Source organism: Epinephelus fuscoguttatus, linkage group LG15 (genome assembly GCF_011397635.1).
Source record: "Epinephelus fuscoguttatus linkage group LG15, E.fuscoguttatus.final_Chr_v1".
Lineage (NCBI taxonomy): Eukaryota > Metazoa > Chordata > Actinopteri > Perciformes > Serranidae > Epinephelus > Epinephelus fuscoguttatus.
Window position 1 is genome coordinate 3,515,543 of NC_064766.1, and position 18,197 is coordinate 3,533,739.

Here is an 18,197-nt window from a genome sequence, read left to right on the forward strand (position 1 = left end):
GCTGTTGAGACATTATTATTGAACAGTGTAAAAAAACCAAACAAATCCCAACCCCCAACACACACACACACACACACACACACACACACACACACACACACACACACACACACACACAAACTCGCACACACGTGTCACAGGCAAACCAGAAAACCTAGCTGTGCTTTCAGTACAGCCTCAAAGTCCTGGGTGATGAGATTGAAATAAAGACAAATATAGAAATATATTTTCTTTAAGGCAAACAAAACATAGAAAGCAGCGTTCTGTTATGACCAGAGTGAGGGAGTCTTAAGTTGATCTGTCATGTTATGATCCTGCAGTGAGCAGGATACCCACCACTAGTTAGATGTTCCAGAACTTGAGCACCTGTGGAGCATAATGGAGGATTACCCTGTTTTTGACAGCACCTCATTCTCTGTTGTAACAGTGAAATTAGACAAATCTCAAGGCAGACCAAACCCCCTGCTGAAATGGCACTTTTCAAGAAACTTTACTCTACTGACAAAATATTTAATGCAAGGGCCAGATGTATGAAAAGTTCATGCATGGGAGTCCAGTGCTGCCATGTGTGTGCATGATATGACAAATTAAAATACAGGTTTAAAAGTTACTGCCAAAACTTAATGGAATGAATAATATAAACCAATTTAATAAGATGGAAATTGTCTTTTTTATGGTAGTCTAGAAGACCAGCATATAATTCAAATTCAAGTTAAAAAAACATTTTGCCATTTCAGTTTGGCGCATTGTCTGCAAATTTGAAAATGAACAGTCCATTTCACATCCAATTTTCATTATCATTATGTCAGTGTTATGCTGTGGAGTACACTGAACATGACTTGTTAATGGAATTTTCCATTTCGTTTTAGGAAATTGTATTCTCTGTTTGAGTTCTTTACAAGTACAGGGAGCTGAGCCTATGTGCCACCAGGACACAGTGTATTGCAAATGAGAAGGTGGAGGATATTCTGTCCATGAAACAAAACTGAGGTAGCTTTATGTTTAGTATATATCAGTACACATCATATACTGTATGTCAGTATATGTGTTGGTATGTTAGTTCATGATATGGTGATAAGTAAACCAAGGCTACACTGGATTTGGGAGACACCTCAAATAAACTCACATCAAATTCTTTGATAGTCCTTACAAGAAGTATAAGGCTGCATTTACTGCAAGCTGCAAATGTGCTTCTCAACCTTCAATCAAACCCAGTCTCACACCGAAATCATCAAATACCAGCGCTTGGTCAGTGACTTCCTTTCACGTCGGCATGATACACAGCTGGCCCGTCAGAGGAAAACACAGCAGGACAACAATATAAGTTAAGGGAGTAGAATGTCCGAGTAGGGCGGGCGGGAGGTGTGGTGGATGTGTCCAACAACCATTGACTTTCACCTTTCACCCAACCACATGCTTTTGTTGCCTAAACCCATACACGTGCGTGTGTTGGCTAAATGTAACCATGTGCATTTTTTGTTGAAAGAAATCCATCAATTTGTGGCATTGTACTGACGTAGTGCATTTATTTTGAAAGATACTGTATGCAAACTGTACATTACCTGTGAAAACTGAAGTGTATTTTGAAAACAGACCATGCATGTAACAGGCTGAAATTGACACGGCGTCCCAGAACATCAACAATCAACGCACCAAGAGGACCTTGTACATCATATTTTCAACGTGGAAAGTCTATGACCAAACATCAATATGTGACGAGGTTGGAGTGAGAATGTGTTGAACTCATCAGACTTTCTTATAGACCGTGACCATTCCTGTCCACCTATTGTTTCATTGTAGCAGCTGTCTGGAAAACAGATAAAGTGAAATATTGTCTGCTTAGATAAAATGATGGCAATGCTTTCAGTGAGTGTTCATTATTGCATAAACTTTTGAAGTATTTTTTTCACAATTCCAATGTTGGCAGCTAAGCCCACTGAGGAACTCTGCTGGTGAATTAGGTCAATAATAAAGAAGAGAGATCTGCGATCTACTGTAGTTGTTCTACTAATGAAAAATCTGTCCATTGTGACACCTCTGATGCTTTCAGCTGGCCTTTGAATTCTTGGTCTTCTGGCATATATCATGCCAATATTAATAAAATTAACTAATTACAAATGAAAATGAATAGCTTTTTAGGTGTGTATTTGGTTTGACTGCTCCCTGAACAGGCAGAGGTTAAATATAAACTGATTTCTCCCTTTTCATATGTCCAAAAGTGCTCTGCTGTACTGGATGTAGATTGTTGCTATAAGCCTGCCATTGGCTGGCTATTTAGTCCGGCATTCTCCTCTCTGTCTGCTATCTCTACTATTTTTTGGGGTGTTTTCTTTTGTGGAAAATTAACCATTTTAATGATGGTGCTTGCCTCCTTACATGCAAATAATCAACCAAAACAAGTTCCCTGTCATATTTCATAAGGGCACTGTTGCTCACCATTGCTGCATGCTGGGCTCTTCACCATGCCAGATGATTGTGATTGGTTTAAAGAAATATAAACAAACCAAAGCCTTTTTTCCCCTATAGCACTAGGATATTGTGTGTATCCAGACCTTTCTAGAGCAATGACACAGTGCTGAAGCAATAGGTCTGGCTGTGTGAGACAAGCCAAGACGAAGAGCTGAATATGAGCTCCTGCAGTGCTGTCTAAATGCAGCCTTGTACCTTGTGCCATGCTCTAAGTCTAACTGTACCTGTACTTTTTCTACTGGGAAAGTTAAAAAGAACCCAGGTAGGTAGCACCTAATGTAGCCTGGAGCGCTAGCCTACAACAGAGATGGGTGTCGGGTTACAGAGGTCTGGTGAGCTTACATCTTTTTAACTCCATACCTTTTTTTTTTTTTAATTTTTTTTTTTTAAATTGTAGTCTTAAGCTTCAACCAACACTGACTCAAGGGATATCGTGAGGCAATTTATCCAATTTCACACAGCTGCCTCTAGAGACACAAAAGGCTTTATACAACTTATACAACCCCTATTCAGTAGTACTCCCCAAATCCTGTGTAAAAATGTGTAAATAAACCAAAAGTTCAAAATTAAATTTTATATATATATATATCTATATATATATCTATATATCTATCTATCTATCTATCTATCTATCTATATATATATATATATATATATATATATATATATGTGTGTGAGTGTATGTATGTATATATATATATATATATATATATATATATATATATATATAAGCAAAAGAATAAGCCTAAACTGTATGTATTTATGGTAAAACTTCAATTAAGAGCCTACCTGGCTACACATTTTCACAAATAAAGAGCTGTGTCAATTTGATGCCTGGTCTGGTTGCCAAGCAGTTAATTTTTTTTATAGAAGTTTTTTGGACATATAAAAGCGGGTTGTTGGATGCCTCAAATTATGTGTCCATTCCTTGATTACCCTGTAAGTTATTCATATTCCTTTAGTCCATAAGGTCCTCAGATCAAAAGAATCAAGTTTTTCATAAAAATTAATCCAGGTTGTGAATATTGTTTTAACACGATAAAATGGTGTTCTGTCAGTATGCTGGGTGCTGTAATCCTCGTGTGCCGTAATTCACTCTCTCTTTGATGCGCTGCCTTTCGGAGTTAGATCAAGTCAATGATTAATACTAGATATATTATCTGAAGCCTAAATTTTATGTAAGTAATATTCATACTGGTTCAAATAAACAATTTGATTGTATTCCCCATCTTTGCTGAGCAACAGTTTTGTGTGAAAAGAATTAAAGGCCTGTCCCATATAGACAGCTGTTGATTTCAGTGATTTAAGCAAATAATAGCCTGGGCTATTCATTGAAGTTTTACGGGTAAGTTATGTGACTTATGCTTCAATATACAAAGTGATTCATGCGCCACATTCTAAACTGAAAGAATGAGACACTTGAAGACATGACAGAAACAGGTGACTTTAGACAAATAGAAACTTTAACAAACTTAAAGAACCATACCACCCTGTTTTCACATTTGGGCTCTAACTCCACATTATTATTTATACTTTATATTTTTACTACCATTTTCAGATCCAGACATTGTTAGATTTTTTTTATGTATTTTGCCTACAGTTCCAGGCCTCCACTGATTTCCAGTCATTTCTGCACAGTATGAAACAGCAAGAAATGCAGTTTACATGCAGATAGATTTGGAAAGTTGGCACTGCATTACCTTATAACAATAATTTTGACAATAATTTATATAGATGATATTCACTTGATTAGGGGGTGCATCACCTCTAACCCCTAACCCCAAAGAGTTTTAGACCATGCTGCAATTGCAGGAAAAGAGTGGCCCCTTTGAACACAAAGTACATTCAAATTTCTAAAACACAGCAGCATGGTTTGCTGCACAGCTTGACTGTGACATTAAGTAACGGTGACATATCTAAAAAATGCAAACTTGCTTGTATGGTCCTTTAAAGTGTGTCTCTGACAGCACACAATGGGTCTGTTCACAGAAATCTGTTCAAATGATTCAAGATACTACAACTATACTAACCACTTTTGGACTTGCCTTCGCCAACAAAATACAACTATGATAAAAACTAAGCTCATAAGCTCTTAAACTTACATCTAATGAGAAAACCACAAATAACAGCTGTATTATACCAACATTTGCCAGGAAAGTGGATCATGAAAACATCCCTCTGGTTCTTTTTGTGGTCTGCACATACTGGGCTACACACTGTTTAGTGCTGTATATGTAAAAAAAAAAAAAAAAAAAAAAAAAAGATGATCAGTGTATTTAGGTTTTGGACATTGACTGCATTGACCTGGAATGGATGTCAGACTTCATACACGGATTGATAAGAGGTTATAACAGCTCTGTATACCTGGGGCCTGGTTTGGTTAAGCAGGATGAAAATATGTACAGTCTCATGCCATGATTATCCCATTAACTTGTTTTGTGCTTTTCTCTCTTCTTGCCATCCTCAGGAAATAAAAAAGACATTGCACTTGTGACGTAAATCAAGAAAGACAACCTGAAACTTTCTTTTGTGCAGACATTTAATGTTTTAAAAGACACATGATTATCAATGTGTCACTAATCAGCTAAAATTCCTGAACACGGTGGATTTGACTGACAGCTTATCTACAGAATGTAGTGATGTCATTGCCTCTCGCTTCCCTGAAGTCAAGCTGTTTGGGTTGGGAGTGTGGTGTAAATGGTATAGCTCTCCTTTTTGTCTGCAGTCTCAAGCTGTCTTTTTGCACTCTGATTCAGATCACTGGGGACGTATTGTCATTAATACACGGTATGTTGAAGTAACAGTTTGACTGGTAGAGACTGTATATAAAGATGGACAACTTGACAGCTCCCCAAAAGTGAAGCCAAAACATCTGGATCGCCCCCTGGTGGCTTGCTGCAATGTGGGTCATAAACCCCACCCCCTCTATGTTAGTGGATGGATCATGGGCCAAACTAAAAAACTCAAAGTACACATCACATACATTTTTCCCAAAGATACTTTCTGTCATTTTAGGTAGTCTTTATCATGCTGATGTTTGTTATAAAGTCAGCAGAGAGGGCTTTTCGATGGTCTTCTAGAAGGTTAGCTATTGTTGCCATGCTGAGCTTGTTGCTATAGTTAGCTTTACCAGGGGGTCAGCTTTAAGAGTCTCTTTTTTGCTGTGCTTGGCTGACTTTGGTATCATATTACGGTGATCTTTTGCCAAAAGTGATAACATCCACCATTTGGTTACAAGTAAAAATTGAATTATAGGGTTCTATAAAGTTAAGTACACAAAAGTTTCAGGAGCTAGTCTCACTGCGTGTCTACTCCATCATACCCAAGTATTCAGTTTCTCTGATAAGTTTGGTGTAACTAGTAATTTGATGTTAAAAAAGGGGGGGATTGATGTCATGACTGACATCTGCTTGTGCCAATCAGTGTGCTCGCAATCAGTGGTGCTGCTTGAGATTGGGCAGGAACTCGATACCAGCAAAGATGGCTACTGCATAGACTCTGGCTCCAAATGACATCACCATCCCAAGATGGCAGCGACATTATCTGGGATATGTTGGCTTCGTTTTTGTACACTGGAGGTAAGTGGAAACGCATTGTCCATCTTTATATACAGTCCATAGTTCAACACTTAAATTAGAACTCCTAGTATGTATGGTCATAAACCCTAGAAGATGACTTTGGTGACCCCCTGACCCCTGCCACCAGTCAATCAAAAATGTAATTTGACTAACATTTGGACATCACAAGGTATCTTGAAAACAAATTTTCAGAATTGAATTAAGTTTTCTCTTGATTTTAATGTCTCCACCAGAAATCTTAATGGTGAGGCCCTGATATAAGACACACCACACTGCTGATCTTGATCGGATCTGATGAAACCTAGCCATTTCAGTAATACAGGTGTATTTTATGAACATTATGGGGAAAAATGCTAAAAGTCTGAACTCACTGGATGACAGGATGGCTATAATTTTATGATCACCTTCAAAAGCTTTTCAGTCAGAGCCACAGCTTAGCTGAAATCCACCTCACTTTGATTCTCTGACTACCCTCTACCCATTTCTCCCTGTATAGTTCACCATCTGTGCTGTCCTAACTTCACCATCCACCATTCAATCCAAATTTACCATCTCCCCTTGTTTCTTTTTTTATTTGTTGCATTAATTTGAAAGGCAAACTCTTTTTGATGAATGTCTTTGTGTTATTTAAACATTATCACCATGGCAGATAGAGAGGTGTGCTGTGTCATTTATATATCATCTGGCCACCAGTTACAGCACTGACTAGGCTGCAGCTGAGCAGCCCCCATTGTATGAGCGAGGGAGAAACATTGTGCCGTCTTTCTTTTACACAACTTGTGTTGACTTAAGTGAAAAGGACCTATTAATTCCTGTTGGATTAAATTATGTTTTGTTACTTGCACTAGCCTGCAGTTGCTTTTTGTTTTGTCTTTCTCCAGCCTGTTTTCATGCTGAAGTCGCCAAATACCACTGCTTTGTTGTTGATTTCAGCATCACAAACTGATGCCACAAGCCACCTTTCCCCATAGTATGATATGCCGCCGGGCATCATCAGTTTGCAACCGGGCTGGACAGCACCTGTTGCAGCAGTATGATACACCACCAGGCGTTGTCATTTCATAACGTGGCTGGAGGGCACTAGTATGATACACCACAGGACAGCATCAGATTGAAACACTGCAGGTAACAATGTGATATGAGGACTTGGAAAGTCCCTATAGGGCATGCGGGAGTTGTGGTGGATGGGTCCAGAACCCTGGTGTTAGCTTCCTGTATGAATGTAGAGCCAAATCATGATGTTTTTTTTTTTTTTTTTTTCCCAAACCTAACCACATGCTTTTGTTGAACTCCCGGCATTGGTTGCAGCATCCCAGAACATCAACAGCAGACTCAGGAGGATACCTAGCACGTAATATGTAGGCATAAATGTCCACTGACAAAGCGGCGATATGTGACGACTTGGGATAAGAATGTGCTGTGTTTTCCTGCATTAAAATTCATTAAATGAAAATTTCAGGATTTCATCATTTACCCTTCCCAGAACCATGATATGTGTTATAGTGGTGGTCTTAAATTAAGCTTTGACAGTGGCACTTCAGTTAACCAAAAATCACTTGGTTAGCATTTCTCATTAAAGCCAGTGGACACAACCAACACCATGCTAACATATGTTGTGTGGCTTGGTGTAACAAAGTTAAAAGCTGCTGGGAAACATTTTTCCCAGAAGGTGACGTGTGTTTATCAAAGATGGATGATAGCGATACACACATCAAGCACATGTCCTCCTGAGCTGCTTCTCTTGTTTGAACATCACACACACACACACACACACACACACACACACACACACACGCCTTCATCGCCTATTGCCAACACATACACACTCACAGCACTAAAAACACAGACTCACAATGACTTCAGTACCCTCTACATCATCTCTAAAGTAAAAAATGCTGCATGTTGTATCAGAGTACTGTACATCCTGGTGGTTGGTTTAGTTTGGCTGAGACGGCTGCTTGCCTGCTTTTTCTCTTCTTTCCATCATCGACTCATTTCCATTTCCTGCATCATCCTCTCTTGTCATCTCCTTTTCATTGCTATCTGGCACTTTGCTCATTTCTTCTGCTCTCCCCTCCACATTTGCTTCCACAGATAAGCAAAGATCAGTATCGCAGCACAGCCAGGTTGATGTGGCTGGACTGAAAATAGTTGAGTTGAGCTGCCAGGAAGATTTTTTTTTCTTGGCATTGTGGGAGTTTGACTTATATTTCCTCATGGGAGAAGGGCAGTGAGCTTGTGACTGTTCAACCTTCACCGCTTCTTTCTCTCTCCCTGTTCTTCCTTCCTGCCAGGTTTGGTTGACTTTATCCAAACAAAACACAATGACTGAGTATAGATGCTACTTTAACCACTGTCTTCATGTAGTTGACTTTCTGTCCGACCTTCATCCACGATAGACCATAGTTATCCAAGAGGAATCAAATGTCTAGGCCAGAGGAGAACTTTTTGGACTTCCCAGCCATCTCAAAAGTGGTCCTACTCCTCAGAATCTAGAGGACATGTCCAAGGAAGCTTTTTGGCACTAAGAGAACAGGAGCGATGAGTTATCATGTGGATGTTGATGGAAGTAGTCGTTGTGGCTGCTATGGGATCACATCATTAGAACTTTCAAACAGTAGGTCACCAACACATTAAGACAGATATGACAGTTCAAAGTCTTTGCTGACGCTGAATGAGGGATTGTTTCCTTTCCTCTTCACATTAGAGGAATTCCTGTATAATTCAGGTGTCATTTAGGTTAAAGTGGAATATCTGATGACTTAAAACTCATCTGAATGGACATGGACCTATGCTTAATTTATCCCTAACTTCTTCAGACTTAAGCAAATAATGCATCAGCACCTTGTACTGTCTGAGTAGAGTGTTGAGGCACTCTGCTGATTTGCATTTAGTTCATACCAGATGGGATTTCCCTGATGAGTGGAAGTAAAAAATAATAGCAACCACCCCAAAAAGAACACAAACACATCCGGTGACATCAACTGCACTTGCGCCAAATTGCTCCTTAGATCACTACCAACAGGGCTGTATGCTCCTGGGTGGGCGCTAATGCTAAAGAATAGAAAAAGAAAAATGGTAACGACAGATGACAAGTGAGATTGTTGGTAGTAACAAATTCTTATTGCCACAGTCCCTGTTAGTGTTCATGTGATAGCAGAATAAACGGTTGCACTCCTCTGTGGGTTCTGAGGGAAGGGTGGAACTATAACGTGGTCTCGTATTCCAACCTCTCCTGCACCAGTGCATCATCTTTGTACTGCAGCCGGGGAGGAGTCAGCGAGCAGTCTATGGCCAGGATTGCCTTGCGTATACTGCGGTCGAGTACATGACGCTCCCAGGCTGGGTAGCGGTTCCTACAAAGGTCGATCTTGATGACGGTCTCTTCAAGGCGTGGAGCACGAGACGATGGCGTGGATGGCACTGTGGGTCGGACCTGAAAAACTGGCATGCAGCCATCCCGCTCAGAATACTTCCCCATGTCACGCTCCAGGGTTGTGGTGGCACCTCGGTTGGAACGTAGTGAGTTGGTGGCACCTTCAGATGGTAATGTAGAGAATTGAGAGGTGGGGTCCAGGTCGAGACCCTGGCCACTTGGCGAACGCCCAAAGCGTGGCCCATTGGGATGGAAAAAGGCATAGTACATGAGCATGAAAACCACGCCAGTGAGGAAACTGCTGAAGATGACACAGAGTGCTGGCACTGCAAAGGCGTCAGTGGTGTGAGGCGATCGGTAGAGATACCACAATGCACTGAGAGCAGCATTCTCCACCAAAATCACCAGGTAATAGATGAAAAGTCGACACCTGCACAAAGACATAATAAAAGAAATGAATCAGATAGAATGAAACCAAAGCATGAAGCAGCTCTCCAGTATTAGCAGGATGGGCAAATGTGTGGATGTAAGTGCTTGTATTGTGCTTTGACAGTGGGCAGTAAGGATGGAGGATATGCTAATCTGTTAGTCCATCCCTCCAACATAGTTATCTCCACAACTGCTGTCCAACTTTATATCCAAAGGAGAGGATTCCTAATGTATTCGGTGAGCCCTTGATTGTTCCTTTAGTGCCTCCATCAAGCCAAAACATTTATTAGTTTAACTTAATATCTTTAAAGATGTAAAAGATTTACTCTTTTTATTAAGGACACTCCATGAGCTTTCCTTTAAGCCCCATTTCCACCAAGCAGTGCGGTACGGTTTAGTTCAGTATGCATTTTTCCCGTTTCAACTGTGAAAAGTTGTGGATGGTACCAATGGAACCATTCCTAACCGTCCCCATTTTTGGTCACCCCTCTGTTGGGGTACCTCGCACACAGATCTTGTACTGAGCGTTTAAAATGTGAAGTGCATATATTCTAATTCTCACTTGGAGAAAAGAAGCATTGTAGGGCGTCATTCCTGTGAACTACATCAACACTAAACCCCTGAGGTTGCCTGAGAAGGACTAAATGCTATTTTTTAAATATCCCATGGAGAGAGTCTCTCACTGCAGCCTGTTCTATTTTGTTCTGAAAATGTCAGCACGCAACCCCGTTCTGTGGACAATGAATGAGGTGCAGACTTCCCTCTGTGTCACTGGTGATGAGGAAATACAGTAAGTGCTGGATGGAGCAGTGAATGACAAGAATCCTGCCCACATTTAGGAGTACTGTTTGCAGTGGAAACACTTAACGGACCTAGGGTCTAGGTACCATGTCCAAAGGGTTACTTTTGGTTCCAAAGGTACCATACTGAAAGTGTTTGGTGGAAACGGGGCTTTAGTGCCAACACTGGTTGAAATGTAAAAGTTGTATACAAAATATCGATATTGAAAACATAGCGGAGAAACTAAATTTTCGAAGGCTGTTGATGGTCTCCAGAGCATAATTCCCTGACTGTGATAAACCCCACAACTTAGGCCAGTAACAGGCACATTGACAAGAAATTGGCTAAGCACTTTAATGCTCCCAGAGGAAAAACATCTAGTAGTAAGGCTTTTTTTTTTTTTTTAAATGTCAGGAGCTGAAAAGACTATGTGGAGAATCATCCAATACCAGCGCCCTTCCCTAATTGATCAATTAATAAATGATGTGCCTTGATTCAGTAAACATATTACAGCCACAGCAACCTGGTTTTTGCCTGGGTCATAATAACACAGTAACACCTTACAATTTCTTATTCTTATTTATTGGGCCTCATTCACCAACTGTTCTTCCCCGTGGTGCTCATCTTTGTCCTCAGTCCTGACAGTTGTGCATAAAGTTTGCCGTTTGCCGGTCAGGTGGTTGATTAACACACATTTTTAACATCCCATGCTTTTTTGTGTGATTTTATATCCACTCCTACTAAATATGACAGCTTGTTTCCTCTTCTTCTTCTCCCTCAGTTCCTGTGTGTGCATGGCCCTGCAGTCTCATGCCCTTTTATGGGGATTTGTGGGCATTTACCTATGCTAATAAGGATTAACTGGCATGCACTGTCAATTTTTGAGGACAATGGGATTCATCATTATAAGAATAGAGGTGCGAACAGTTGTGGGGTTTAAGAACACGTCATGAATCTGACAGACTTTTCACAGGGACCTTTCTTGAGAACAAATAAAACAAATTTAAAAAAAAAAAAAACGGAAGATATTGGTGAATGAGGCCCATTGTCTCCTCACTGGATAAAAAAAAATTTTGTGCTGCCCTTCTTACTGACCTCTCATCACCCATTTGATAATGGTGATCATAAAAACCTCCTCCACAAACTACAGTATATAGGTCGAGATGAGGCCATGCTTAACTTATCTGTAACTTAACTTACAGAGAAAACTCAGAATGTTATTGATGATAATACTCACTCAGGTCATCTTACCATCAGAAATGGGTTATCACAGGGGTCTATCCTGTCCATTGTTGTTTACATTAAACATAAATAACATAATTCTTTGTCATCAGTACTTCATTGGCCATTTTTTTTGTTGATGATACCATTTAATATGCTCCAGGCTCCACCCCAGCCCAGGCTGGAGAATAGTTTTAAATGCAGAAAAGACTGAGTGCATGGTATTCTCTACCTCCACCTGTAACTCTGACCTTCCTGTCATTTAAAAGTTTAAGTGGCACCCATATTACTCTTGCTACTCTTATTGCTAACTTCAGAATCTGGCTTGACAGTAGACTATCATTCAAGATTCATATTCAACATTTGACCCAAACAATAAAAATCAAACCAGGCCTCTATCTCTAGTATAGAATTAAAGGATGTATGTCTTTTTCCAACTGTAAAACCACTTTGCAGTCAACTCTCATGTCTGTCCTTGAGTCAAACTTGATTCTTTCAGCCTCCAGGAGATTTTAAAGCTTTATTATCTGATGTTTTTTTATGATTCTTGTAACGTTTTCTTGTAATTGCTTTAGTTGTTGATATTGTTATATTTTTGAAAATACTTTCAAAGCACATTCAGGGAGTGAATACTGAAAAATAAAAGATGAAATCTAAAAGATTACACCTATACTATCAGTGATTTTAATCCCTACATTCCTTCCCAGCTCATCGTAAATCTGTTCTAAGCACCACAGAGCTGATTGAACTTAATGTGACTTGTCTTCAAAATAAACAATAATAAACAGAATAATAAAGAGCTTCAATTAAATTAAGATAACACCAACTTCTGCCCTCCAACAGGTGATTCAGAGTCCCCCCATTTAAATACAACAGGCTGAAAATTTGGTTTATACACCAGTCTATCCTGTTGCTAAACCAAAATCAGTGTGCTGCTTATTGAGATCTGAATCTGAGGATATTATGTGATATGTTCCATGGTCATGACTGTTTGGTGTGCTTTTTATGGGAATGTGCTGTTTGTTAAATTGTATGTCTGTCTGTGAACTTCTTGAGTGGAGCTGTCTAAGGATGCAAAATGAATTTCAATGTGAACTGACAATGAAGTTGTATGATATGGTATCCTGATAAATGTATTTAAAAAAAAAAAAAAAGCCACTGATGCAGATTTTTTTCTTCAGGTCTATGTCACACTGATTGACAGAGTTGAGTTGAACTTTATCACCTTGTTCGTCCCTCCTTGACGTTGAACCAGGAAAATATGTAGATTATGCCCACCACCATGTCAAAGACAATCTCCTCCCACTTGCTGATGCAGAAGTCTGTCTCACAGTGGACAATCCAGAAGGTCATGATGCACCAGTGCAGGACGATGAAGATACCAAAGTAGAGTTGAAACACAGATGCAAACAGGGCAAAGGTGATGACCCTTGCAGCGATCGTGAAGAAGTGCCAGCAGAACTGGATGATGACAGCCAGGTAGCTAATGGGCTTCTTGTCATCGCGAGACTCTCGCAGGGCCTTCTGGTAGGAGGCCAGGGCCCAGGCTAGAGAGACAAGGGAGGCTGCTGCTGTCATACCTGCAAAAGCACGCAAACAGAGACACAATGGGTTTGATTCCAGTGCCACATCATGGGAACAAACACTACAAGCAGGGGTAAACTATTAGCCTAGAGCATTTTCTTTGATTAGATTACATTCATTCATTCATTCATTTTCAGTAACCTCTTATCCTGTTAGGGGTCACGGGGGAGCTAGAGTCTATCCCAGCTGACGTTGTGCGAGAGGCGGGGTACACCCTGGACAGGTCGCCAGACCATCAAAGGACACACACATAGAGACAGACAACTGTTCATGCTCACATTCATACCTACGGGCAATTCAGAGTCAAACTCCGCATGTAACGGCTCCCCTACCTCAGGGCTTGAACCAGGGACCTTGTTGCTGTGCCATCTCTGATTAGATCACAGAGCCAAGAAATACCACGTGCATACAGTAGTGCAAGTAAAATTTCAGCGGTGCACATAATTCTCAGCTCTACCTGCACCCGTGCATGTAATTTGATACAGGAAATATGGTGTTGTAGGGCTGGCAAAGCATTAACCATGACTCGCAACTGACACTTTTCCAACACTCTCACACAAACTATAAGTGATGCATAGGTCAGGGTTTTCGTAAGCCTGCACCAACACGACCCGTTATGAAAGTCAGTCTGCCCCGTACAAACCACAAACATGTATGTTATTCAGTAACCCGAAACTGTCCTGCAAACTGGGGTTGAAAGTTTCGAATGACCATCGCTGATAAAGACCTACTTACTGTTGGCTACATTGTATGTCACTTCCAGTAATTTCCACAATATAACGTGTGTTTTCTGTTTATAAAGTACAAACACAGGAAGACAGCAAGTAGCCTGCTCAGACATCTTTTAAGTGGTTTCATGCTTGTTGTGTTAGGTATACAGAGGGAAATATTTTTACTGGGCATTATGACAGATTTAAATATGTCAGACTTCTGCAAATGGAAAGCCTGAGCGCAGTAAAGCTGATGATAAAGCTGCTTGTTGTGTGAGAGAGACAGAGAGAGAGGAAGATAGGGTGGAAGTAGGACAATTGCACAATGTTTCTGTAGGTTGTTAATATCTCACCAAGAAAACTGCTTTGTCACTTAACGACCCACCTGCCTGACACCCACGGTATTTTCTAACAAGCTTACCTGAGCCACCCCACCTGCGGAGCGTCAACTCCGCAGGTGGGGTGGCACGTTGTTGCACGAAAAGGGGACACTAGTGCACAGACAGACAAGACAGAGCAGCATAGTTCAACAGCAGCTCCGTAAAACACTGTTTTTAAGTTGGATATTGACCTGGCTTATTTATGCTTTATGTTAGATACGTATGTGGGCATGGACATAGCCTTCTTTCCCCAGCCTCTAAGGGCCTAATGAGACCTGAGCTTAACTGCACTCTTCTGGACAGAAACCTCGGATGTTGTGCCTGGAATCTGCTGGAGCCACTCTCCCAGTTTAGGGGTCACAGCCCCAAGTGCCCCGATTACCATTGGCACCACTGTTGCCTTTACTTCCCACATCTTTTCTAGCTCCTCTTTCAGCCCTTGGTATTTTCCGAGCATCTCGTGTTCCTTCTTCCTGATGTTGCTGTCGTTCTGGATTGCTACATCTATCACCATTGCTTTCTTCCGTTGGTTGTCCATCAACACAATGTCCAGTTGGTTAACCATCACCAGCTTGTCAGTCTGGATCTGGAAGTCCTAAGGTCAGGATGGAGGACACCAGAGTCTTTTGGACTTCCAGATCCAGACTGACAGCCCATACACTATGCCAGCCATTTGGTTACGGTGTTCCATGTGCACTGTTAATGCCTTCATCTTACACCCTGCTATTATGTGCTGAACTGTCTCAGGATCATATTTGCACAGCTTGCACCTGGGGTCCTGTCCGGTGTGGTAGACCCCTGCTTCTGTTGAGCTTGTACTAAGTGCCCGTTCCTGTGCTGCCATGATTAGTGCTTCTGTGCTGTCTTTCAATCCAGCCTTTTCCAGCCACTGGGGAGCCACAGGATTTCTTGATGTCAGCCACTTCTTCAGTCTGTTGGTGGTACATGCTGTGCAGGGGCATGATGGTTTATCCTCCTTTTCTGCACTCTTGGGTTTCTGCTGCTTGATGTATTAACTTAGCAGCTCATCTTTGGGAGCCATCTTCCTGATGTTTTCCTGGATCTTGATTGTTTCATCATGGACAGTGGCTCTGACGCTCACCAGTCCCCAGCCCCCCTCACTACGCTTAGCGTAACAGTCTCAGGGTGCTGAACTTGGGATGAAACCCTGCATGCATTGTGAGAAGCTTCCTTGTTATGATATCAGTGGCCTCTATCTCTTCCTTTGGCCTGCTTATTATACCAGCGGGGCATATATATTTATATACACACATACATATTTTATAATTGCACCGCCACTGTTTGACCAGGGAAGTCATCAGAATCAGAATCAGAATCAGAAATACTTCATTGATCCCCGAGGGGAAATTATTTATGTTACAGGTGCTCCTTGCAAGAGAGGAAAGATACGTGAAAATATAAGAAATTTAAACAATAGTATTAACAAATATAGAGTTAAATAAACAGGAATTATTAACAAACATAAACTTAAATAAATATATATATATACATATATATATATATTGTAAACTGAACAAGATTATTTACACAAACAAAATATATACAGTCAGGGTGAATGGGGTTATTGCACAAGTTAGATTAAATTATTGCAGTGGGTGAAATAGTCACAGGGCCACTCAGAGGGAGGAGTTGTACAGTTTGATGGCCACAGGCAGGAATGATTTCCTGTGGCGCTCAGTGGTACATCTTGGTGGTATGAGTCTCCCACTGAAAGTACTCCTGTGCCTGACCAGCACATGGTGGAGTGGGTGTGAGACATTATCCAAGATAGTTCGCAGCTTAGACGGCATCCTCCTCTCTGACACCACCATCAGAGAGTCACATTCCATTCCCACGACGTCACTGGCCTTGCGGATCAGTTTGTTGAGTCTGTTGGCGTCCGCCACCCTCAGCCTGCTGCCCCAGCACACAACAGCATAGAGGATAGCACTGGCCACCACAGACTCATAGAAAATCCTGAGCATAGTCCGGCAGATGTTGAAGGACCTCAGTCGCCTCAGAAAATAGAGACGGCTCTGGCCCTTCCTGTAGAGAGCGTTAGTGTTCTTAACCCAGTCCAGTTTATTGTCAATGTGTACCCCCAGGTACTTATAGCTCTCCACAATGTCCACACTGACCCCCTGGATGGAAACAGGGGTCACCGGTGTCTTGGTCCTCCTCAGATCCACCGCCAGTTCCTTTGTCTTTGCCACGTTGAGCTGCAGATGGTTCTGCTCACACCATGTGACAAAGTTATCCACAACAGCCCTGTACTCATCCTCATCACCCTTGGTGATACACCCAACTATAGCAGAGTCATCAGAAAACTTCTGAAGATGGCAGGTCTCAGTGCGATAGCTGAAGTCCGTGGTGTAGAGGGTGAAGAGGAAGGGAGAGGACAGTCCCCTGCGGGCCCCAGTATTGCTGACCACTCTGTCTGACACACAGCGTTGCAAGCGCACATACTGTGGTCTGCCAGTCAAGTAGTCTACAATCCAGGACACCAGGGGGGCATCCATCTGCATTGCTGTCAGCTTGTCACCCAGTAGAGCTGGACGTATGGTGTTGAACGCACTAGAGAAGTCAAAAAACATGACCCTCACAGTGCTTGCCGGCTTATCCAGATGGGTGTAGACACGGTTGAGCAGGTAGATGATGGCGTCCTCAACTCCAAGTCGGGGCTGATAGGCGAGGGTCCAAAAGTGGCTTGACCATGGGCCTGAGCTGCTCCAAGACGAGTCTCTCCAGGGTCTTCATGATGTGGGAGGTCAATGCCACGGGTCTGTAGTCCTTGGAGCCACTGGGACGCAACGTCTTAGGCACAGGAACGAGGCAGGATGTCTTCCACAGCAAGGGGACCCTCTGGAGACTCAGGCTCATGTTGAAGACATGCTGAAGTACTCCACATAGCTGGGGGGCACAGGCTTTGAGCACCCTGGGGCTGACACCATCAGGGCCTGCAGCCTTATTTGAGTGGAGTCTCATCAGCTGTCTTCTCACATGGTCAGCAGTGAAGCACACTGTGGAGGTGACGACACGTGGGGGAGGGGTGTAGTCCTCATGATGGAGAGAGCAGTCAGTGTGACCACGGGGGGAGGAGGTGTGAGGAGGAGGAGGAAGGGGGGTCAAGCAGGAGGGTGTTGAGGTGTGAGAGGGAGGAGTGGGGGAGGAGGGTGGAGTGGGAGAAGGTTGACCAAGACAGACAGCAGAAGAGTCGGGGGGGGATGGGCAGGTCCAGCAGTGTCAAATCTGTTAAAAAACAGATTCAGTTCGTGGCCCTGTCCATGCTGCCTTCAACTCCTCTGTGGTTGTTGGTCCTGAAGCCAGTGATGGTCCTCATTCCACTCCAGACCTCTCTCATGTTGTTCTGCTGGAGTTTCCTCTCCAGCTTCCTCCTGTACCGCTCCTTAGCTTCCCTGATCTTCATCTTCAGCTCCCCCTGTATTGTTCTCACCTCCTCCCTGTTACCAGCTCTGAAGGCCCTCTTCTTTGCATTTAGGATGGCTTTGATGTCCTTTGTTGTTTGTTTGTTTATGGAGGTGTTTTGTAATTTCTCATTTACAAATCAGATAGCTGTAGCATCATGAGCGGGCTGTGTGCTGAGGAAGAGGGAAGAGCAGGCAGCCAGAGAAGACCACAAGCCGGTAAGAAACCCTTCTGCTGTTGTGGA

The 18,197-nt window shown here is 42.2% G+C and overlaps 1 protein-coding gene across 1 annotated transcript in view; it reads right to left on the reverse strand.

Annotated features, from left to right (window-relative positions):
- Window positions 1–3,158: 3,158 nt before the first annotated feature.
- xkr4 (XK related 4) overlaps window positions 3,159–18,197 on the reverse strand; it is a 59,437-nt gene continuing 44,398 nt past the window's right edge. Inside the window, exons 3-4 of the mRNA XM_049599421.1 lie at window positions 13,079–13,433; window positions 3,159–9,853 (exon numbers count right to left, since the gene is read on the reverse strand). Of these exons, the coding sequence (XP_049455378.1) occupies window positions 9,253–9,853; window positions 13,079–13,433 (956 nt within the window). The 3' untranslated portion in view covers window positions 3,159–9,252. The remainder of the gene's footprint in view (window positions 9,854–13,078; window positions 13,434–18,197) is intronic.